Source organism: Lathamus discolor, chromosome Z (genome assembly GCF_037157495.1).
Source record: "Lathamus discolor isolate bLatDis1 chromosome Z, bLatDis1.hap1, whole genome shotgun sequence".
Classification (NCBI taxonomy): domain Eukaryota; kingdom Metazoa; phylum Chordata; class Aves; order Psittaciformes; family Psittacidae; genus Lathamus; species Lathamus discolor.
Window position 1 is genome coordinate 91,801,157 of NC_088909.1, and position 25,566 is coordinate 91,826,722.

The window sequence follows — 25,566 nt, forward strand, 5'->3', positions numbered from 1 at the left end:
GAATGTCATTCAGCTTCTGTAGCACAACCTGAGTAACAACAAATGCCAGCTTTGTATTGATGTGGCATTTGCGCAAGCAAAATTAGAATACTACATTTTATTACATGGACCTTTCTTATGAGGCCTGAGATGAAGTCCAAAACTGAAATTCCAGTTAAACAAGACTGGAAAACCTTCTCTTCTGATGCACGTTAAATATAATGCTTTCCAATCAACTATAAAGCTGATGGGATTCAAAACAAAATTTTTGAATTGCTATGATGAATCTGGCAAAACCGGCCAAAAATCAGTTTTTACATTTGAAGCTTCTTATACAAAGTAAGATTACCTGAATCCATGGCTCAGCTAAATCCTTATAGGCAGAAGGGATCTGCTGGACTCCATAATGAGTAAGGTTAAAACTGCTGTCTTGGGTTCTTCTCTGTGATCCAGCTGTAGACTGCTGCTGAGTTTGTTGCTGAACCATACGGAGAACAGAAGAATCCACGGGGCTTGGCAATTCATGACTACAGAGCGCAACAATGATGTGGATTAATGAATTAAACATGTACTGAAGTAAATACTTCAACATATTTTGGAACATCAACTAAGGATCCAGAAACAGTTTGTTATACACGGTCTAAATCCTTACCTATAGAAATCATGTGATCTCCATTTAGATCTGCAAAGAGGACAAATAAGTGGCTCTCTGTTTCTTCTGCATTCTTCTGCCCCTGAAACACAGCAACAGGATAATGCATACTTCTGTTCTACAGTGTATAGAGACGGTAACGCCGTCTTCTGGCTTAAAGTTTTACTGAAGAGTGTTAGTTTCAGCATAGTCACTTCTGAACTGAGCCATTTGCAGCAGCATGATAAATACGGGCATTTACACTTTTTTTTTTGCATGCAGTAATGCTTCAGTTTATCACTACAATTAACATTTAAAGTTATGAACTGAAATGCAGTTCCTTTTGGACCTCAAATATAGGGCAACTTTTTCAAAAGTATTAAAATACAGGAGATAAGATTTTTTTTTTTGTTAAAGCAAAATGTAAGCATTCATATACTTAATGTAGTACGTAAGCATACTTCATAATTCACTATATAATCCTAGCAGATAGTAGATGAATTTCATGCATTCTAATGACAAGTCACAGGGGGCTAAAAATCTATTCCTAACATTGCTCAAACTGGACATAGTCTTTTCACTCAGGCAAAAGAGGCTCAAACCTCTAGCCCTGCAGTTAACTTCTTTCTCAAAGCATCAAATCATAAATTTTATTTGTGAATAGCTGATTAAGTAAGGAATATCAACAGTACCTGAATGATACCAAACTCTCACATAGAGCTACCAGTCATCACTTATGAGCAGGTTTGGGTTTTGTTTTTTTTTTTTTTTGACTCTTAAACAAAAAGACAATGAAAACACACTAAGTTGTAAAACTTTTGCATATTTAGAGTCACCAGAACTTAACAGACAAAGATGACAACGTACATATTGACATGCAGTGGTGGTGTAATTTGTTCCTGCAGCCATCTTCACACACAGTTAGGCTTTCTTCATCCAGCATGCCTAACAAACAAATGGGGCACATCTGTTCTTCTTCATCCTTCATGCTACAAAAATAGATATTTGTGATTGTAAAACTGGCATATCAGAATTCAGAACAGCCTGTAACAGTGAAAAAAATACAACTTCCAGCTTTGAAAAACTCATTTAGGAATAACTACAGTTATTCACAAATCATACTGCTGAACCTTGGTCAGAATAATTAAGCCATCAAACTTTAGAAGCACTGAGTACAGACAACACTTTGTTAAAATGAAAGGGAAAGTCACAAAACCCATGATATCTCTTCAAACTAGGTCAGATACCAATCAGATTGAAAGGCCCAGGGCTGGGCACTTTTTTCCTCCAAGGTTTCTACTTAAAACAAACCGACCTTTGCTATTTTACTCATCATCTGCTTTTGAGAAAAACTTGATTGTTTTCTGTTTTGAAAGCTACCCACATTTTTTTCCATCACAATCCTTTCACAGTGTTGAGTCACAAGGTAGTTTTTAGCCCATTACAGGAAACTGTAAATACTATTTAACAAACTTATGTAGTACACAAAAAATCACCAGAAGTTAATAGCCCCTCAATAATTCTCTGCCACTAGCAGAAACAGATGCCACAGATTCATGTAAACACACATCACATGTAGATTAAAAAAAAAAAAAAACATTTTCTATTTTACAGTTGCTTCCACTTTATCCTCACCTTAATTTTTAAACACATATCACAAGCGACTTAGTCAGAAAAATTATTCTGAACTTAACACATAGTGAAAAACACAGATTTTAATCTTCTGTAATATTGTTTAAATGTACAAAGCTTACTATTCATAGCAAAAATTTATACTTTGTGAGTGTCCAAAAGTCTGCTGGAACCCCATACTTGATGTATTTTTAAATTAATTTGTTCACACATAATTTCTATACACATATATTTACTTCTACTTCCTTGCAAATGATTGACTCTTTTTTCCTTGAAAGATCCACAAAAATAATTATAGTAACTCATTTCCACAGCAAGTATAGAGAGACAAGTATTAAATTAAAACTTGTTTTTTAAGAATTAGCAATAAACCAAAGATAATTGCAAGTCACAGTAATTATAAGAACAGAGTAAACTTTTATCTCAAATGAATCAGATGCTCACATACTTACATCATGCAAGATTATAGACTTGCACAAAACAGTAACTTATCTCATGGAACCAGTAATGCTAGGAACTAATATCAGCTGTACTATGAAACAGCTGAAAAATCTTTCATCCTGTAAAAATGAGAACTATTGAAGTTCACAGTCCAGTGAAGCCAATTCTATAAAATAAAATAAAATTAAAAAAAGTTCCTATACAAGTTATCTGCATTAAAGGAACTGGCTTGACAGACAGGTAGTTCCAGAGGAAACTACGTATTTAACTGCTTTGTTTATGCAATTTATTTACACTGACACAACTCAGCAAGCTGGAAAAATAAATAAAAGATGATAGGAAATGAAGGTCTCAATCTGTACATCAGGATTATAAGCCTGTCCAAATCTATTACTCTAACTATAAGCTTATTATCACAAAGTAACCTATCAAAGTACTCCTTAAATTATGTTTCACTTTACTCAAGACACAATTTAGGTTGTCTTCCATAGTTTGACCACTCTAGAGGTTGTTCAGTTCACCCAGCAATGAATGCACAAATCACTTGTTTAAAAATGAACCATTATCTTTTCAAAATCAAGGAAAAGAGCATGCAAAAGCACTCGAGCAGAAATAATCAGGGGAAAAATAACTGAAGAATCAAATTTCACTTAACATTGATAAATAAGGCACTGCTCAATATTGTATAAACTTTAAAAAAACTTAATAGATTAACAGCTCTCAAAATAATGTACTCACCCATTTTAGGTGACAAGGGTTTTTTTTATAAATATACACATATATAAAAATATAAGTGAACCTGTATTTTATATATATTTACACAAACAGAGTGCGTCTGCGCAAAAATTTTGCAGCATACTATCATAGGCACAAGCATTCTCCAAAGTGTCAACATTTGCACAAGTGCTGTATTTGAACAAGTGCACATAAATAGGTTTCCAAAGTTAATACATGCACTTACATTTCAGAAGTTTGTTTTTCAAATTCATAAAGGGTTCAAAAAAGAAAAAAAAAAAAAACCAAACAAAACTAAAAACTTTCTACGTTTTTCAAACAGGGTTTTAAAGCAAATATGCCCACTTGGTCCCACAGTGACTAATGCATGCTTTACTCAATTGTTTGAAAATACAGAGACTTAACATGGCTTGAAATGAAAGCAGCTTTCAACAGAAAAGAATGCAGGTGACTCTAAACCTCCAAAATTCAAAGAAAATTACAGAATAAAGCTTTTAATTCCTTTAGAAAAATACTAACCTGTTTTCTGAACTAGATGTAGAAGTACTAGATGATGACAATGTATGAGAATTTGACATGCGTGAGACAAACTTCTGGATGGTGTTACGAGATGGAGCTTTGATCCTCGAGCTACGCCTACTGTGATATTTCTGGAACAAACTCTCAACCTAACATCAGAAAGAGATAGCAACAGTCGTATTTATGCTATGAATAGCTTGTAATTAAAAGTAACATTACCAAAAGTTTAACTACTGCTATAAAAAGTTCTATTCACCTTCACAATAATGCGTTAGCAATAGTAGCAGCACCAAGAATTTCACAAGTCTAATAAATAGATCAAAGAAGACACTTTACAAGAAAAAACTTATTTGCTTACTAAACTAGAGCTTTAAGTATACACACTATTACTTCTGAAGACCCTCATTCTGTTTACTTTTCAGCTAATTGCTTGAACAGGTATACAAACTTGAGCAGAAAATCCATAATTTGAATTGTTCACTAAACTACAGCTCTCCACTGTTCCTCTTAGTTGTATCTCTTATTTTCAGCTACTTTCTTTCTATTTAGAGAGCTCTTGAGATTGAATTAAAGATAAAATTAAAAACATATATTCTTGTTGCTTTTCAAAGCAATGGTTTTCAGCATTTTTAAGATACTGTCCTAAAGACTTTTACCTAGAGAGTGTATTTTAGATCTGCTAGAAATCAATTACCTCAAAGTTTTTCAGTGTCTTTCTCCAGAGCATTGGGTCTGAGGGTTCAAGCTGGAACACCCGCAGCATAACAAACAGCAGATGAATACAAAACGTCCCACGGCCACAGCTACAAGTCTGCAAAGAAAAGTAAATGCTAAGGCTCTACTGAATTGATAATTACATAGATAATTTCACACATTCAAATGTATCATAGAAGGTATACTGCCCCCCAGCCCTGAAAAGAAAAAAAAAAAGTTAATGCAAAATATTTCACATAGAGGCATAAATGGCTTACACAGCCTACAGTATTTCCTAAAGCATTATCTGGGAATATACACTGAAAAGCAGAAAATTACAACATCAGTTTTCAACTGACTTTTTATTTCACCAACTTTTTTTTTTTTAACACTGACTGAACTTCTTGCTATGCTTCCTACTAGAAGGAATTTATGCATATAATATCCATATATCCATAACATGACAGCAATCAAACTTAAATGAGATGCTTCTGTTTACTCAAAATCCTAAATATTCCCTAGTGCAGCATCAAATTAGTACTATTAAAGTCTACAAAAAGGACCTCACTTTGGGTATATTAATGAAGTTATCACAATATTAAAGGAATGATGTTATATGCTTGTCATTTATATATAGCCCATGAACAGATGGGATAAGCTGTTTCAGAGTGAGAAACTAGGAAAATGAAGCGGCCGAATTCTTACCAAAGTACTTAAGACATAATTCAGAGCCATTTCTAGGAAGGAGAAAAAGACTGGAGTCTTTCTTTAAAGACAGACTTTAGACAAGACTAATACACTTGCTACGAATTTGACAAAATACAAGCTGATCATTACCTCACATGAGCACAGATTACAACTTTTAAACATTACTTTACACAGCTATTATCATGGTTGGCAACTAACTTGACCTAATTTGCTTTTGAACACTTTTCCATGATTAAATAAATAAATAAAGTCTAAATTAATAAAAGCTACAGACAACACAAAGATGTTCTCTACCTGAGGCCCAATAAACACTCTGTATTTGTTGTCAGGGCTGTCTCCTCCAATTAAGAAAGAGTTGGGTCCTATCTGCTGCAGCAAGTACAGCCTGGCTCGCATAACTTTGTTGACACGACGGTTTGTTTCCTCAGGGCTGTACGGAGAGAAGCCATCTGGAGATGGGGCTCGTCGAGGTGGTGTTATTCGTCCACTCTGAAACTAAATAAGCAGTACCATTGTAAGCATTTCCAGGATTACAGCAAGTTTAAGTACGTGCTGATTTGGTGGGATATATTTTATTGGTGGTTTTTTTTTAACTCCAAGTAGCAGATAACAGTCCCTGAAACTACTAAAACCTGCTTAGACTGTACGGCAAGAAAAGGATTACTTTTCTTCCATGCCCAGAATTTGAGGGCAGAAGGAAACCTGAAGCTTTTGGTAACTGAAATTTTGTCATTATTACAGAAGTCTTTTAAATTGCTTCTCTTTTCAAGTCTTCATTGGTTGTCTTACCATATTACTACGGAATTATCAAGTATAATTCAATCAGAAGATAATCATAGACTTGTGACTTAATAGAGGAAATTGTTATATAAGGTTATAATGCTAACACATTTCAGAAATGAGGAAATCCTATGACTACAGTTTAAAAAAGGGAACATACAGTCAATGAAGAACAAAAGAAATTCCAAAGAAAAGGAAAAAGGACACAGCTTCCTCACCTTTGCACAATTAAAGCAACTTTCAACTCAGGATGGTTTTTATGTTTCATTTGCCCATGATCAAAAATTCAATGGCCTAAACATTTTTTAACTTCTTTTAATTTAAATTCTTCACTTTTCTAATGCTACAATATGCACTAATGACTTTGTCCAACTTCAGTTCTTCTGCTTTGACTTACATCCACTTTGAATTTTATAATACAGGTTATAAATAAACTTACTGTCCATCAGTCAAGTAAGAGATAGTCTAGACTTCTAAGGTTTTCCATGTAAAACGTTAAGCTAAAACAAAGAAAACCAATCAAGTAAATATGGATCAAAGACTAAATTAAAGTTTGGTGGGGTTTTGCATTTTCTGGGTTTTTCTGGTTGGTTCCACCCCCCTCTCCCCTTTCAGTTTCTCTTGTCAAGAGGATAGGAGCTGTGCTGCAGTACTGTAACTTGTAATATTCATTCCCAGTTCAGAGGAATGTGTAATGGCAGCACAGATTTTGTTTTTGAAACTTTGTTTAGAGCAACAGGACAATAAAAGCAATTAGACTGTATTCTTGCTGTAATTACACTGTGAAGTTTTAGACAAGTCAACTTAAGCTTAATTGTGGATGAGCATTTTTATAACAAGGAAACCCATTAAATACTGTCACTCAAAACATTATACTCTTGATCTTCTTTAATGAAGTCAGTTATTATTGCTCAAGACATTCTATTACAGATCTTCTCAAATGCCATAACCGAATTTAGTCTACTAACAAAGCATATATCCTAAATCTTATCTAATCTGTATATAAAGATCAGTTCTGGAACAGAGGTTCACAAATAGCATACCAGTAACGCTTTTCTGCAGGAATCTTAATAATGTCAATAATGCTGTCCCTGACGGAATAATACCTGCCTGGAGAACTGACATGCAAAACTGCAGGAAAAAACCCGAAGTACTAGCACCTCCTTGTGCAAATCAAGTTAAGAGAAAATACATGTCTTCACGACTAAGTACCTGTATTTTTTTATTTCCTACAAATAAAAATTTAAAGCAGGAGTGAAGCAACAGAAAACTCACACTTTAGAGACTGAAATTTCATACATGAGAAATGTATCAGATATGCTCTGCATATCTCACTCAAGTGATATCCTGTCATAATCCCTTTGTATCAGCATTTTGCCCTACACAAGGAGGATTAATTGCCTCTGTAAGCAAAGGATTGCAGAATATAGGCAAATTGAAAATTACATCACAGCTTGCTACTTACAGGCACTGGAGACACCCTTTTTCTTCTAACACCGGGTGATTCAGATTTAACCGTTCTAGATGAAGATGAAGAGGAGCTACTAGGAGAAGGACTACGTCTGCCTTTCTGTGTAGGTGAAGAAGCAGTACTTTGTCCTTCAGCTTGAGGTTCTAAAGAGAGTTTGTTCATGTCTGATCCATCTCCTTTAGCAGGGATAGGTTTCACCACCTTGCAGAAATTAAAACATGTTAGAATTACAAATTGATCGTTTTACACTACAGCAAAACAAATTCATTAAAAGCTGTTTTGCTAGCATTATGTAATTAATAAGTCTGCATATTTCCTAGATTCTAATATCAACATCTAATACAGATTATCTTTCAATCTATATGCAACAAAAAAAGTGAGAATAATTTGTTCTGCCCATTTGTGCTGCTTACATTAGTTGTAGCAGCAACTGATTTGATTCTCAAAGTACTTCCATAATTGTCATTCATGACATCTCAAAGAACAGCAGTTCACCCATTTTGACAGTTGGAGCCAAAAGACCGTTTTCTACAGGCATTGTCTGCTTATTAAGAGACAAAACATTGGATCCATCTGTTTTATACAGTATGAATTGAGATATACTAGGGTTGCTATTTTTGCAGCACACTTGTTGCAAAATAAAAATTACTTTAAACCTGGAGACAATGAAGCAGAATTAAGGTGTGCTGTGCTCTATAAGAAGCACACCTGTGTTTTCTGTCTGCCACAGAAGCAAAACAGCTATGCCACATCTGGTATCTGAGCTAATAATTGTGCGCAGTGCTGCATTACAAGACTGGACACGTGCTCAAGCAGCGTGAGTACACACACTCCCAATAAAGCACTTTGTTGTACTAACACTGCACTTTGACAGTGAGGTATGGAATATTTCGAGACAACATTCAGCTGCCTGCCTCTCAGACACACAATGCATAAGGCCCCTGGAATCAAATTAAAAGCAGTCACAGAGGGTAATTCAATTTTAGTTCTAAATGTTTCCATGTCTTAGAGGCTTGACTCGAAGCTGGAAGGAAGCTCCAGGTTACACTTCAGGTTAAGAGCAGACCTCTCCTAGAAAGTTCCAGAGATCTCTGGTTTAGGCAAAAAATGGAAGGGGCTTTCTCTGCTTGGGGCACAAGGAGAAAGACACACGCAGAGTCAGTGCCTTTCTACCTGATGATTTGGACTGCATCCACAAGGTCAAATGCTATTTTAAGCTGCAGCATTTAACTCATTGAACTGAAGCTATTCCACTATCCAGAAATGCATTTCAGTTTCAGCAGGCTACAGAGAAGAGGACAATGAGGAGGTTGTGATGTAGTAGTTAGGCACTGCCAAAGAGTAGAAAAACCCAATTGTATAGCCTTGCCCCAAGAACTGCTCATTTTACTTTAAAAAGGCATCATACTGTTTTTAAACAGACTGGCATCTGATTATGAAAGTGAACAGGACAAAAGAGAAGTATAAAAAGCAAGGTGGCCTTTTGTTTTTTGGTTGGTTTTTTTTTTTTTTTCCCAAGTCCTACTAATTACTTTAATGCTTTTGCTTTCCTGGAAGGTCAGAATGCAGATTCATCTGCCTATGGACAAGTTATACCAGAAATCTCAAGGGAAGTGGCCTGAGCAAGGAAACAACTTCAAGTTATGCAGTAACCAAGATGCACTTAAAAATTATTAAAGAACTGTTTTGTTATTTGACCCTTTGAGGTATTGTTTTTTTGGTGCACTAAGTATTTTCAATGTTCTCTCTAATGACAAAAAGTTAACCACAGAACCCTCTTATTTCTGTCCTAGAAGAGCTGTCCCCAAACACTTTTTTACTGAATCAGATCGATTTTATCTTTAAATTAGCACTGCCATGAAGTAGTACATGGGAATCACATGAATAAATGCAACTACACCTATAGGTAACTAATGGCTACTAATTAGTAAGGATTATATTAAATAGAATTGTTACTCTGTTAATAAGTTTCGTATTTGATCTACCTGCAATTCTTAAAACCACTTCTGAGCCATTCATTCAAAAGCATTACCCAAAAGGCTATTTGAATACTCTGGCAGCCAGAGTTTAGCAGAGCTGAGACTTGTGTGAAGGAGTTACACAAGTTTGGTTTTGTCTGGTTCTAGTAAGATTGCAGTTTGGTTTTCCTTCTAGCAAAAATTCCATATATTTGTTTCAATACACAGAAGATTAACACTTTCCAATTAAGGCAAGGTGAAGTCATGAAACCTCTAAGTATCAAGGGAGTATAAAGCACCACAGTGCAATTTTGCACGTACGTGTAAGTTTTAACCTAGGGAACAGGAGCTGCTATTATTACAGACATTAGAGGGCAGTGTTGTCCCAGTACTTTATACTACACAAGTCAGCTGCTCAGCTATATGCCTTTTCCCTAAAAAATACAGCTTCAGAAACGCACACATTTCAGAAGGTCAGCCACAGCTCCCTGTTAAACCACTTAAAAAAAAATGAACAGAAGGACCATAATTATGAGTATGCAAATTGTTAAGAAAACAAAATTTTTAATAGAAAGGAATTTAAAGGATTTTAATTTGTAATAGCTGTTACTGCCATCTCGTAAGTGCCACCTACCACAGGGCCTCTTCTGCTTCTTCTTTCCAGCCATTCATGCTTCCAGGCTGGCATACATGTTGCCTTGAGTTTCTCCCTGATCATGCGCTCTTCTGGGCGGTCATCCATCTTTTGCAGCCCCCTGAGGGTTTCTTTATTCTCCATGTCACGACTACAGCAAAGGAAAAAAAAAAGTCATACACACAATTAATTTTAGTTAAAGTATACCACCACAACATTCCTAAACTTTGTGCTATCCTGTTCTCCTTCTCTTTACAATGCAGCTGCTAAAACATTACTTCCAACTGACTGCAGCGAGCCTTTCAAGAATAATTTGCTAGTCTGCCATTTGCAGCATATACCTGTTTGGAGGGCTATTCCATTAAAATGCATGTTTTGTTTGGACACCCAGTAAAAAGGAAGGTCTTGGCAAATACTAAACCAATCCAAAATTAACCCTGCAATTCACCAAAGGTTTCACGAGTGTTGTGATGGTTCATGTACTCCTTGGCAATTCAAAGCTTACAGTCTCCGCCTTAAAACAGTTTACAAAATGAATGTAAATCAGTGGTGAAAATGTTCTGCCTTCATATGGTGCACAAGTGTGAAACTACGTATACAGTGCCTCTTCCTATACATGAACTTCTCCTTAAAAAAAGGACTTCAAAACTAATACACTGTAAGTATGTTTAAACTCATGGCTATTGGCCTTGAGAGCTGCTTTCCAAGTGACTGACGACTCAAAAGCTCTTCAAGTCAGATATAATTACAGCAGAATTCACAGCAAGTTCATATCTGTAAAATGAAAGTGTAATCCATTTAGGCTTGTGTGTTTTGACCTACAGCAAAGTAGTTCATTGTGATTGCTGGCAACAACAAAAAAGCAAAAAACACTGTCAGACACTGAAAAATACGAACAGTCTGGAAGATTTCCTGATTCTGTTGAGCTATCTGCTAAATCACCAAGAAAACCACATTCTTAAGCAGCAGCACATGATCCCCCACCCATCTTCTTGAAGTTATCTGTCTTTAAAAGTAAGCAAGCTTGATTAAGCCAAGTCTCAAAATGAAATTTTATCTGAAAAAATAAAATCACAACTCAGAAGTGGGAGGAGATAAGGCTATATACTAGTTTCAACTGCTGATTTCATGTATGTAGCCTTTAGCTTCTACAACATTCAGCTATGCAGTTAAAACTACATTTATGTATGCTATGATGACCTACAGCATACTCCCTGTAACAGTCACTGAAATAAGACATTGAAATTACAATTCCTATCTGCATCAGCAATGTATTACTAAGGTTTATTTATGACAAAACCCTACTTAGAAAAATTACAAGTTTTCCCTGATCAGAAGGAGCATTCCTGTTATATTTGTTTTCTCTCATTCTAAAGACAAAGGAAACAAAGTATTCTGAGGCAGGAAATACGTCTTCCTGTTTAGTGCTGAAACATAATAAGCAGATGGATACTGTAAACAAAATATATTTTCTTTCAAGCAGCATCTAAACCTGCTGTTAATAACTGATTTTAGACACTCAGAACTCTGTCTAGCAATTAAAGACTTTAAAATGTTTATACACAGAAACACAATCCACCTAAGAATTTTTTCAGAGGTTAAGTATTAATGCATAACTTCAAAACTAGTGCCGACTGACAATTATTTTTGTTCCAGCACCGAATTCCATACTATTGATTTCTAGAAATAGAGATTAAAACAACCCCCATAGTGATAATTCATGAAAAACAAAGATTTAATAGCAGCAGGATGACTTCAAACGGAGAATGTGCCTTAGAAGTTTAAAATAAGGGAACAGCTTATGTGTAAGAAGGGTCAACTTCATATTTTGTCCCCAGTCAAAAAATCCATTTGAAGACAAAAAACTCTGGCATTAAAGAATAGTACAGCTCTGAAATTATACAGCTGCAAGTTTTAAATATACTCTTTTTTATGTTATTCCATGACATGAGCCATCTTAGTTGCACGAGTATTTTATATACGAGACAGAAAACACTATCCCAGCAGTGAAAGAATGACACAGTATTTCATTTGTTCATATAACCATGATTAACTTCCCTACTGATATAAAAAAAAAAAAAGGCCTTTTAGAGGCCCTTGAACAATGTAATACAACAGTCGAGGCTTCACAATCTGTGCTTGTTCTCTAAAAAGCAGAAGCAGCTATCTTCCTCTCATGTGACAGCTAAACCAATCTACTCTCGCCTGCACAAAGAACTCTTGTGCCTCTCCTCCACGCAGGTGGGAAAGACCAACCAAGTCTGAAAGGTTTTGCTGAGTAAACCATGATTATATTTTTTGCAGAATTTAAGTATTGTGTATTTTTATAGGACACGTTTTCTGAAGTGCTCAAGAAAACTTCATATTTTAACTCAAGCTTGGCTAAAATATTTATTGACTATTCTGATCCTGTTAGGTCTGTGGAAAAATACTGTCCTGTGACTGCACAGAGCTCCTGAATACTACAAGAAATCTCAATTTTGTGTCCCTGAACCTGTACTTTTTAATTTCTTATTAATTTAATTTAAAGCAACCCCCCTCATCTATTCCAGGCCAGCTGAAGTTTCCCTGTAAGATGCACAACGGCTCGGTTGCCAGTCTCCCTATCACTGTACCTCAGAACAATGTATGAATAATAAATCCAGAGTATATTCCACTGATGATTTAATCCTGCAGCGTAGGGAGCATTCTGATCTTCATACAGCAAAACTTATTCATAAATCAAGGTAACCACGTGCTGAAGTGACTGCCAGGTGGCACTTTATTTGAACAGCAGTAACAAAACTAATAAGCAGACTGAAAACCAAATCTCAGAGAAACTCTAGCTTTGACTAGGGTGTCTGATGTTTCTCAACAGCCCAACCCCTGCTTCATAATGGAGCAAGGAGTTTGCTCTCAAACGTCTCAGTTTCTCATGAATCAGAAGAAAAAGATAAAAGGCTTTTTCTTCTAGATAAAACTTAAATTTCAAACTTTGCACCCTCCCAAAAGGGCAGCATTACAGATCTTCTCAATTATTTTCATTTGTAGTTCAAACCAACAGCATTACTCCTGTATTACTAGTCAAGAAATGCCAAGGAAATTAACCCAAATTTTAATTCTAAAGTATTAAGCTCAACAGTGTGACAACTGCCATTTTTTTTTTAATGCATAAGCTCAGTGGTCTGCACATTAATAACTGCATTATTCACTTTAGATTATTTGCTTCATGAACTACGAAACTAACTACAATAAGATTAATGTACTGCATGGAAAGAGTCAACTGAACATCTTGCGCAATAAAGGCGGCAAAACATTGTCCTTTGTTTCTGTCTTAATTTTGAAGGCTTGCAAAGAGTAATTGGTTAGATCATTAACAACTTGCTCGTTATGGATCAATGATTCAATACTTTAAAACAAGGCATGCAATACACTTGTTATTTAGCAAACTACTACGAAATGCACAAGCAAGATTCACTTCTGAATAGCTCAGTAAATTTAATACTTATTCTCTGCAAGTATTATTCTTACAAAGGGCATATAACAACTTGGGAAAGCTGAATTGTAGTTCCAAATAATTTTCCTGTTCTTAATGTTTAGATACAGCTTCTCTTTGCTTCTCTGCTATTGTATCTGGGCAAACAGCTTTATCCAGTAGCCAAGCTGGACCAGATTTTATGGGCAGCAGGAAAACGGGAAAAAGGCAAGTTCTGAAATAGCTAAGAGTCAGTTCACCAAGAAGAGGGAAGCTCTGTCTGCTATATCCACAAATACCCAGTCAAAGGGAGGAAAAAAAGTTACAAGCTGCCGAGTCACTTTTTTTTTTTAATTTTATTTTTATTTATTTTACATTTGTATGAAGCACATTGGCAAAGGTAACTTGCATATCAGCAGTAGTCAAACCATTGGCGACTACAGAAAATATTCATGAACAAGTGGTTGCACAGCAGCTCTATTAGAACAATCAATGCATTTAACAACAGGTTGTAAGGAGAAGAGCCCTGGGTTCTGTGGAAAAGCACTGAACGATAAGGTACAAATATACAAGAAATCATGTATTCTCCTCAGTGCAAATGTCATATATGGTGACAGTCAACACTGGGGATGAGCTTAGATAGATGTACAGAGATTAGAAGAACTAACTCTTTGAGCGTGATCATCCAGCCAATTCGTTATCCACCAAGTCATCCTCTCCAGTTTAGAGACAAGGATGTCATGCAGGAGAGTGTCAAATATCTTGCACAAGTTCAGGTAAAGGACATAAGTCACTCTTCTCTTATTCACAAACAGTTACCCTGTTGCAGGAGGCCAGCAAACTTGCCCATAATGAGGCCATGTTGGCTGTCACCAATCACCTCATTTTCCACATGCCTTAGCATAGTTTCCAGAAGGATTTGCTACATGATCATGCCAAGCACAGAGGTGAGACTGACCACCCTGTAGTTCCCCAGGTCTTCTTCCCTCTTTAAAAATAGGAGTTATGTTTCCCCATTTTTAACCAGCAGACTGTGCCAAAACTTCTTAGACACAATGTAGAGTGGCTGAGCTACTCCATTCACCAGTTTTTCAGACCTGTTGATGCATGTCATCAGGTCCTATGGACTTGTGCACCTTACTGTTCCTTAGATGGTCTCGAACACGATTTTCTTTTACAGTGAGTGGTTCTTTATTCTCCCAGTACCTCAGTCTTCTCCATATCCTGTGTAATAAGGTCTCCCATTTTCTTCCAGAGAGGGCACACATTTTCCCTAGTCTTCACTTTATCACCAGCGTACCTGCAGATTGCTGTTAACATCCCTGGCCACATTTATTCTATCAGGATTTTAGCTTTTCTAACCTGATCCCTGGCTGCTCAAACAGTTTTTCTGTATTGCTCTCATTGGCTGTATTCTGAAGGAACCTAGCCACACTTTGAGATTTTGGCACTGTTCAATAGCCACTGAAAATGAGTCCTAAAAACATGCCAATAAATACTAGCCCTTATTTGCAACAGATGCTTGCTGCAAAGTTAATGAAATGGACTTCTCTTCTGCATGTTTCCTAATAAGGTTACCAGATATCTGAAACAGGTATTGCAAAAGCTCCTAGGGCTCTCATCCCTCCTGCTATTTAATCTCCCAGTACCAACTCAAATGCATCAAGGTATACACAAACGTGTGTGTGTGTGCGCGCGCACGTGTACATACACGTGAGTGCATGCATATATGTATACACATTATGGCATTTTCAGGATATAAAAACAGTAATTACATGATCTCTAAAGTTCTTCACTTTCACACCCAAAAGGTTTGCATTATTATTATTGTTATCTACCAGCTATCCCAAAGTAGCATTTAGGACTTACGAAGCAGGATCCTACTATGCTAATCACCCCATTTTGGTTTTTTTTTTTTACGTATCTTCTGTGTCTGTTTTTGTTGCTTGGCACTGATCTTTAAGTTTATGCTCTACTTTTGTTTATAAATCTCTTCGTATTTCTTGTCCATATATTTACCAATCTGAGTTACTCTAGGAATTAATATAATTGTTTTCTTCTAACACAGGAATAATAAGCTGTACTAAATAAGCATTACAGCTTGCTAAAGAGATGAATGACTGCTCAATACAGAACTATTCAAAACGTTCTTGTCCTGTCAAGTGCTCTGCGTGTATGGGGAGAGCATGATCTCCCTGCGAGACAAGGAGACTTTCCTGTGATATCTGTCAACTAATCTAGACACAGGCCAAGCATACAGTAACTACACCCACTTTAACAATGGCAGCTACTATTACAAATGTTTATTTATGTAAGATAACAACAAGCTAGCATGACAAAAAATGACAGGAAAAGGCATTCAAAACTTCAGCAAGCATATGGCTAAAAATGGCTATAGTTTCAGTAAGTTCTCTTTCAGCTTCTTCAAAATCCATAGTACAAACAGAAACTAACTGCAGGAATCTTATCTGATGAAGAGGTAGTATTGAGTGAGGTAACTTAAAAATAAAAATAATTTTAAAATCAATGTTATAGCAAGCATAATAACCATACAGGTCTGTGATAACAAAGCAAGGAAGACAATTACAGGAGAGTAAGTATACATACTATTCCTTAACAAAAATATACCTTTTCTTATCATCCTCAGTGTATTACTGAGATTTTATTTAAGAAAAAACATTCTGCTGCATTCATATCTCACTTTAACAATGTACTTCGGTTTTTAGTTTATAGTAACACATGCTTCTTTAGAAATTAAATTGTTGGTATTAATTATAAATTACATAGAGTGAAAATGCAGTGAGTACACACTCCTTCAAAAGGAGCCCAGATAAAGGAAAAGGGGTATCTTCAGTATTTGCTTACAAATTGACATACAAATTGCAGACATATTCACATAGCAGTCTGAAAGCATAACACTACAGACATCACCTAGAAGAACTCCAGCTTGTCACCAGTGATTTGAGAAAGGACACTATGTTACATGTGAACAGGATTTGATCAGAAAGGCTTTGCACAGGAGTTTCAGTTTAGCCCTTCCCTCCCAGGCTCCTAAGCACAAAATCTCACATGTGCAAGCACCTGGGAAAAATAGAGTTTCACAAACAATGGGCACCTCGCCAAAACAGACAAAAATAGCACTACGTACAGCTAGAAAGATACATGTGTATGAAATCGTATAGATAGATACTATGCTTATGCAAAACATGCTAATATAATGCAACAGCAAACAGAAGCAGTATTGAGCATTTATACAGTATTTGAAGGGGAATGTAAAAAGTAAAAGCTACTGGGTTAACTAGATATCATTTTATATTATCCTATGAAACAATCTTCATGAAATGATTTTTATCTATTGAGACGTATGTGGTCCTACTAGGTCCAGCTTCGTGAAAGAGTAACATTATTTGACAATGTGCAAAGCTTTAAATAGACATGAGTAGTGAAAAAAATGCCTTTACTACCTTCAGATTTCTGTTATGCCACTGATCTCCCAGATTACTGCCAACCCTCAGCAAGTTTTGTGGGCCACCAAGCACTGTCATCTCTCTCCTTGCTAGAATAGTGCTTAGTTTGTAGAGCTCTATAAACCAGCTCTCTGCACCCCAGTTTGACCACACTCCCCACATTCTCAAGACCTCTGGCATCAGTAACCATTAAAGGCAAAATAGTAAGTGAAAAATACACAAAAAAGCACTACACTTTCCTGCAAAAAGTGAAATATTTTGTATTCAAGTAAAGTAAATGCTATGGGGAAGCTGGGGATAGTGACTTCAATTCTGCCTTTCAGCAGAAAATGCTTTAGCTACTTCTCATTTCTTGCATTTATTTTTGAAATGAAACAGCACTTTCTGATTCAAGGATAGCACTTCCTAAGATCCCCATGCTTGCCAGGTATAAGAAGTCTTTTCCTTCTATCAAGATTGTGTACTTATTGTTTTGTAAAAATTCATAAAATATAACTGATTACGCCACTACATCACTTTGAACACTGAAAGCAATCCTGTATCTAAGGAAGTACGTAAAGATTAAGACACGACCAACAGGACAAAAAAGCCCCCGCACTACAGAACAACCCCAAGACTACACTGATACTCACCCATCTCCCCGTATTATTGCATTATTTGAACATTCTGGGATATGTTCTTACATAGTAGTGGGAACAAATCTGTCTCTAAACTCATGTAGGAGTTTCAGGCCACAAAATGCATTGAAAGTAAGTAACAGTATTTTTAAATTAATAAAACTGGACCATGCCAACTGTATGTTTGGCAGAATGATGAACCATTTCTTACTGCTTTTAAAAAGGAATCAAAGAAAGTTTTTCTCTTTACCTAGAAGGTTAATCTTTCACTGTGCTTCCTAATCAGCAGCACAGCAGAACCAAAGAGCAATTCCAGTTCTTAACTCCACTGCAAGATCTCCTCCCCAAGGTAACTATATGGGTTTTGGCTAGGAAGGAGTTACAACTGTTAACAACTCAAACTTTCATACACTACTGTTGAATCAGAACAGCTAAATTTACCGATGTCATCTTTTTCTGATTGAAAGGGATCATCCAGGAAGGAGGGAAAAAAGTTGGAAAACCATGGAATTTACGGACAGGAATAAGCACAGGCAACCATGGTACCCAAGTTTTGTGGACATACAAGAGAGTTCAAAAAACTGTAAAAAGCTGAACAATTGAAACTGTCAAAAAACTCAAACACACTAATTTCAAAAACATCAAGAGCAGCACTCAAGTAGTTTTCTTTAATGTGATACCTGTCTGTGACAATAAAGTGACCTGTAAGAAAGCTTTTTTCATTTATCCTCACCCACAAGCACAAAAAAAGAAACAACCATTGTTTTAGAAGAAGAAATAATCTTACATTGCTGAAGCTACAAAATAAGCATGATTTAAAAAAAAAAAAAAAAAGCATTTACTTGCTTATTGAGAGACCTGTACTCAACAGCACTGGTTATAAGATAAGAACCAAAAGGTATTTTCAGTGGGATGTAGGCCAAGTGTATCTGCAAGATAATTATCTGGAGCAGACTAATAGAGAGATGTAAGTATACTTCAAGCAGAGGAGACGTTTTCAGTGACAAAAATCTTTCTCATATACTGGATTCACTTGATAAGGGAACTTAAACAGGATTACAATGATGCTCTTAAAATTAGAGTTTTGCTTTATTTGGCACTTGTTTTAAATATTTAATACTGACAATCATCAGATTGCTGAGGGATGCTGGGGACGGACTCTTCATCAGGGACTGTAGTGACAGGACAAGGGGTAACGGGTTAAAACTTAAACAGGGGAAGTTTAGATTGGATATAAGGAGGAAGTTCTTTCCTGTTAGGCTGAGGCACTGGAATCGGTTGCCCAGGGAGGTTGTGAGTGCTCCATCCCTGGCAGTGTTCAAGGCCAGGTTGGATGACGCCTTGGGTGGGATGGTTTAGTGTGAGATGTCCCTGCCCATGGCAGGGGGGTTGGAACTAGATGATCTTGAGGTCCTTTCCAACCCTAACTATTCTATGATTCTATGAAATTGAACAGAATATTTAGTACAAGTGCATGATACTACATACTTCCTTTAAAATGCCTATTTAAATTTATTTCATCAGAAATTGACTGTCAGCATTCAAACTAATAGGTTGTGATTTCCTGTTTGTTGTTGACCAGTTATCAGTTACCACTGAAGACCAGTGATATTAATTTTTCTTCAGTAAATATGACCTACAACTAACTCTTTCTACAGTTTCTAAGGTAGCTTATAGAATAAGCCTGGGGCCACTCAAGCTTTTTGATTCAAAGCAGAACTGCCAGAAAGACTCTAAGCTGTGAAACAGCAAGCAATGCAATTAAAATTTGGCTAAATTGCCATGCAATCCATCCATCCTAAAGGACCCTGAAGGGCAAGAGAGGAAATGGTTATTAACCATTTGTGCAGTACCCTCAAGCACTGTTTCAGCTGAGATAGCTGCGAAGTCCATGGCTTCAAAGGAAAAACAGACAAACAAACACACAGGTGTACTTTCAAATATCTAAATTGCTCGCCCACATAGCCCAAAAGACAAAGATTGTGTTCACTGCACAGTACTAACACACTAGATTTTCACAGGCTACTCATGGAAGCTCACCAATGCAACCCTCAAACATTCATCTGCAGTCCAAAATTGTGTTCACACTTCATAAATCAAGTCTTAAAATTTAACAGAGCAGTTCTCTGGAATTCTGATGTTATCAATAAACCTACATTGAGAAATCTAAAACAACAGCAAGGCCCTTTCATGAATATTCCCAGTACAGGAAGAATGCTGGGATAGTCCCATGTGAAGTTCACAATGCTAAAGTTATTCATGTACAGCAATGACGAGGTTTCCTTGCTTCATCACTCTGTCCCCACTCAAAAGCACTAATTTTAAAAACTGATATAAAACATGGGGTCAGGCTATCATAAAATATTAATGCTCATCTGAACTTTACAGTGACGTGAAAGCAGTGGTACTGCCTCCTTGAGACCAGAAAACAGAATGTACTTATGTGTTTATAACAGCAACTTTACTAAAAAAACAAAACTAAGGTATACAGAAAGAAAACTTCATGCAGTGTGCCAAGATTAAAATTGTTAAAACCAGCTTTGATAGGCTGAACAATCATTTAGTTACATATACATGCAAAGAATTTCCAGTTTTCTCACACTTTGCATGATACATATTTGCAAAAGTTGTACAAACAGAAGAGAAACCTTCTATCATCCATCTGGAAGATGACATTTCACTACAACACATGAGAAGCAAGGCCATAATGAAGTTAAAACGACAAATTAAGTTTTCTATAGAATGCTTTCTTACCAAGCCCAAATTCACAGTATGGTTTTCAAACATCTTGATCTGCAGACTATTTTTCATTTTAAAATGCCACCTTAGTATAGAAAAGCCTTGCTAATTTTTACAGAACTTGTGAAACATAACTAAGCTATAAACCCTGGAGAAATAAGTGGGCCCCTGTTTCAGGAGTGCCTGTTGTTGAACATAGAGTCAAATATCAACATCCACTTTTTTTTTTTAAGGTGTCTACCATCACTAAGCAGATTTGGACACTAATAGTATAACTTATATAGCTGTGTATCATTCATCTACATTTAACCCTTGAAATCTTTCGCACAGAATTCCACTGTCAGTAACGTACTCAAGCGAAAGCACTTCCTTGTCCCAACTACTATTTTTCTATATTTCTTAACGTGCCTTCCTAAAAAAAACCCATCCTGAAGTAATCTGAAATAAGAGAAAGCCATATTGCAAGTATTTTGCTTATATTTCTCTGCTTCCTAGTTGTCACTACCACCACAACAGTCCTCGGGTAACGGCTGGACTTGGTAATCTTAAAGGTCTTTCCCAACATAGCTGATTCTATGATCATTAGAAACTAGTGAGCATTATTCAGGCAGCAGTAGAACTGAAAACATTTTTGCATTTTAAGTAAAACAGCTCAATAGAAGCTTCAGTCCCGAATAGCAGATATTTTATCCAAATTATCCATGCATGTCTTTGGTTTTGTAAAGTAAAGTACTACCAGAGTTTCACATGTATTGCCACTGTCTTCAGAAACTGTTTATTTTCTCTAATTTTTATAAAAAAGGACCTGCAGGGGGAAGTTAAAGTAATACAGGAAAAGCACTTAAAACTGTGTCAGTCTCTGGTACAAGTGTCTCATTTATGAAGGGATCATAAAATGAATGTACTCCATTGTAAATTCTGTTGCCAGAAATAAATACATTAACATTCTAGAAATCCACATGTTAAGCAGAGAGCCTGCTACAAAAGCTCTATATACAGGACAGTACTTCTGTAGCTCTGTCAAGTTTCAGAAGCAGAACTCTGGATGCTGCTGCAAGCATATGACATGTACCCTTCCACACAAGGGAACTTTAATGGGAACACTTTAAATGCACAGATGTGTTTTACCCATTACCTGTATTTGCCAACATATTAAACTTTAATGCTGCCCCCAGTAGTGCTGTATTTCAGACAACTCAAAATATAACAAAAGGTAGGAAACATGGTCATGCTTACAGCCATACTCACCTGCTCTAGGAGGATGTAACACAATTGCAGCCCTTGACTCCCAGAGCAGACCAGTTTTCAACTTACCACCTAGCACTGCCAGTGCAACTGATGTAACACAGAATTCAGCACTGGGTGGAGTGTGCAAACATGCAGTTAGACCAGGAGACCATGCTATTGTAAAAATGCCATCCTTAAATTTAGTTCAAGTGTTAGTGACAAAATGCAGTTACAGCAGTGTGTGACATGCATTTAGACTCATGAGGACTGCTGTGCTCCCCTTTTCAGGAAAGAGGCACAGTTAAGAAATGATACATTGTTGGCATACAGCTAGCTACCACATGAAAGCAGCAGATTTCGAACATAAGCCTCAATAGAAAGCTTTGTTTTCTCTGTAGTTCAGTTCAAAATAACTACTTCCTGACGGCAGTTTTTAAATTCAACTTCCTAAAGTTCAATACATTAGGAAATACTAAAGTTAAGCTAATAAGGAAAAACACTGTGCAATTAACTTCTTAAAACCTGTCATGCATAAACACAAGATACAACATTTTTTCTAATCAGCTCATCAGAAAACACAATATCAACTAAACAGGAATGTTGAATTTTAACTAAATTCAATTATATTTTTAATGCTCCGATAATATTTTCAATGATTTACTCATACAACATAAGTGAAATTAGTGTCTACCCTCACAGGCCAGAGCTGAACTAGATCATAAAACAGAAGAATGACAAGTATTGCTTTTTTTTTTTTTTTTTTGCAACATTAATCAGCTCACAGCAGTCTGCCACAAAGTTCTAACCACTTCCAATCTACTAGCTGTACCTGACAAGAGATATTGTAGCATTACAGAATCACAGAATGAGTAGAACATTGTAACACAGTCTTTAACAATAGCCGAACTGAATCTCAGGGAGTGCTGGCAAACCAAACGACATACAGAACATCTGTAAAACTGAGGATTCATAATGATTACTGAAAACTTATTCCAGGGACAACAAAGAAAAAATAAAAATTGCCAATTTTTTGTTTCGTTACTAAGCAGCTTTCAAAATCTATGAGGAATGAAAAGCAAAAAAGTTAATTTTTCAGAGTACTCATCTAAAAGCAAACCCACTTGAGCAAAACATCCAAATACAATTTCTTGTAACTCCCCTACGTGCCATTCCATATCCGCTAAAGAAAAGCCGAGTTACAGCTGTTGTGGGTACTTTAGGTTTTTCAATTCGGTTATGGACCTAAATGTCAGCCATAAACACTTAAAGTTACATAGAGCAAGATGTTTCTAAGCATTAAAAAAAAAAAAAAAAAAAAAAAACAAAAAAAACCAACCCACAGTATTTAAAAAAATAATAAAATGTCCATAAGATATTTACATGCAAGCAGAAACTTGAATTTGCTGCTAGAATATTCCTAGATCAAATACTAACCTCAGAACTGGCATGGTAACAAGCCTGGAAACACATTAGGTAATTCAAATGACTAGGTTCTGAATGAACAGCTATATATGCCACTGCAGAGGAAGGAGGGGCCAGAAGTTATCCTAACTTGCATAGGTAACCTGTTGAAACAGTTCCATATACCATTGTCTCAGCAGCAGTCAGTTTGAGAAGTTCCTGCTCCCCACCTCAATTATTAATTTCTACTCCTCCCTGCTGATATGGCTCTGACTTAAAAACAAACAAATAAAAAACCCCAAACAAACAAAACAACAAAAAACCCTAAAACCAACACCACACATTCTGAAATTTTAAGTTGGTAAGACGAAAATGGAAAACTGCTTAACTGGATTTTATCTCCAGCACAATCATAACATGGTCCTGTACCAATTTCCCAAGAAAATAGACGCAATGGCATTCCTTATGAGCAAGCTTCAGTCAGACTTCTAACATATAATAGTAAGGTGCTCCATTTTAATAGTACTCGTGCTGTGATAAAGTTAGGAGATGTCCCACATGCAGTGGAATTTGCCACACTGGATACTAAAATTTCATAGGATAAAGAAAGTTTTTATTATTTAAATGAAGATGTAGAAGAAGGAACCACAGCCCCCAAAATCTGAAGTTTGTTCCTCAACCTGAATTTACCCAGCAAGTTAGCAGGGGTTATGTCCTGCAGCCATGAGATTAGATATGTAGCAAAAGGACAAGGGGTAATGGGCTTAAACAGGGGAAGTTTAGATATAAGGAAGAAATTCTTCACTGTGAGGGTGGTGAAGCACTGGCACAGGTTGCCCAAGGAAGCTGTGAGTGCTCCCCCCCGGCAGTGCTCAAGGCCAGGTTAGACAGAGTCTTGGGTAACATAGTCTAGTGTGAAGTGTCCCTGCCCATGGTGGGGGGGGGGGGGGGGGCTTAAATTAAGTGATCTTAGGGCCCTTTCCAACCCAAGCCATTCTATTATTCTATGAATTGGAAAGCTTAACACACTGAAAGCAAATAATACTTTGTTTGTTTGTTTTCTGTTCAGTAGGTTGATCCCAAAAAATAACTACTTCCTTTGTTTCCTATTTATGGTAGGAATAAACCCATTATATTTTCAGGACAGAAAGCAAGCACAGCAGTGTGACTCAAAGATAAATGTAAGAACAGAGCTTATTGCTTACAGGCAGCTGCAGAACCTTGTGCATTTACAAGGCTCCCAGCTGCATAGTCTGTCACTCCACAGGATCGCCCCGTAAAAGCATCTCTACAAGACCAAACCGGAAGCCCACCCAGCCCAGTATCCTACGTCAAACAGCAACTGCCTGTGCATGCTGTAGTAAAACCACAGCAACAACCTCTGAGCAACCTTTTCCCCTAGATCCTTCCACATGTTCACCAGCAATGTGTAGCTCCAGGGAAGAATTGGAGAAGGATGACTCTATGTGAATTTACTGATTTACTGATTTTTTTTATCTGATGTAAGCTCTCATTTGCTGGTTTGTAGGTAGTCTGCACTCTAGAAACCAAAGATACATCACATGAAGTAACCAGAGATGTTTAAAAAAAGCTGGGCTGACCTCAGAGAAAACCACCTGAAACTAACAGAAGCTACCTTAGCAGTAAATGCACATTGTTTATTTCAATTTACATGCCAGCTTTTGTACAAATGTAGGTTAGGGAACAAAACTCACTGTTACAAAACCAAAATACTGAAGGCCTACAAATACAGTAACTTAAAGAATTCCCATAAAGACACACACACACTTTGAGCTTCCTCCTTTCTTTTGAAATCCTGAGGCAAGATAAAAAAAACCCTGTAATCATCAAATCCACTTCTGCAGCTAAGTCAAGAAGGAGGAGGGTACTCAGCTACCCTTCCAAATATTGAGAAAACTAATTGATACACAAAGTACAGGCTTTGCTTTCCTTATTTTTACTTTGAGTAAGTTTATCTTAAGAAGGTACTTACCTTCTCTATGTAGAAGACATTGCATACCCTTAATTGTATGTCATTATCTTTAATACACAAGAATATTCAAGAAATCCCACTGTTTTAATATTTAAAAAAATCTTACACAAACCCCAAATAATTCTCCCAAAGCAGAGAACAAGAGACTCCAATATATATTACCATGAGTTACAAAGGCAGCACTTCCTAGCAGTATATGTGATCTACTATCTTAGCTTTCCTTAACACTTCTGTCCCCTTTGGGAAAAGAGATGGATGAGGAAGAAGAGAAACAGTACTTAAGATTAGGACATCTGATATTGCCACAAAATGCTTGATGTACTCAGTAAGCTTCACTCAAATCAAACTGGCAAATGGAAAATCCCAAATGACCTACTTGACCTTTGGGGGAGGGAACAAGGAGAAACTGTACAACTACAGTTTATATTAAACCTCTTAAAGAAGCTGGCCATGCAACCAGACATTCAACAAACAGATCTGTCAGTGT

General features: G+C 36.5%; 1 protein-coding gene across 2 annotated transcripts in view; it reads right to left on the reverse strand.

Annotated features, from left to right (window-relative positions):
- MAP3K1 (mitogen-activated protein kinase kinase kinase 1) overlaps positions 1 to 25,566 on the reverse strand; it is a 56,678-nt gene that overhangs the window by 12,626 nt on the left and 18,486 nt on the right. For both annotated transcript variants that reach the window (XM_065661668.1, XM_065661669.1), the window contains exons 2-9: positions 10,182 to 10,332; positions 7,584 to 7,790; positions 5,633 to 5,833; positions 4,632 to 4,748; positions 3,938 to 4,086; positions 1,478 to 1,599; positions 632 to 713; positions 329 to 506 (exon numbers count right to left, since the gene is read on the reverse strand). In XM_065661668.1, the coding sequence (XP_065517740.1) occupies positions 329 to 506; positions 632 to 713; positions 1,478 to 1,599; positions 3,938 to 4,086; positions 4,632 to 4,748; positions 5,633 to 5,833; positions 7,584 to 7,790; positions 10,182 to 10,332 (1,207 nt within the window). The remainder of the gene's footprint in view (positions 1 to 328; positions 507 to 631; positions 714 to 1,477; positions 1,600 to 3,937; positions 4,087 to 4,631; positions 4,749 to 5,632; positions 5,834 to 7,583; positions 7,791 to 10,181; positions 10,333 to 25,566) is intronic.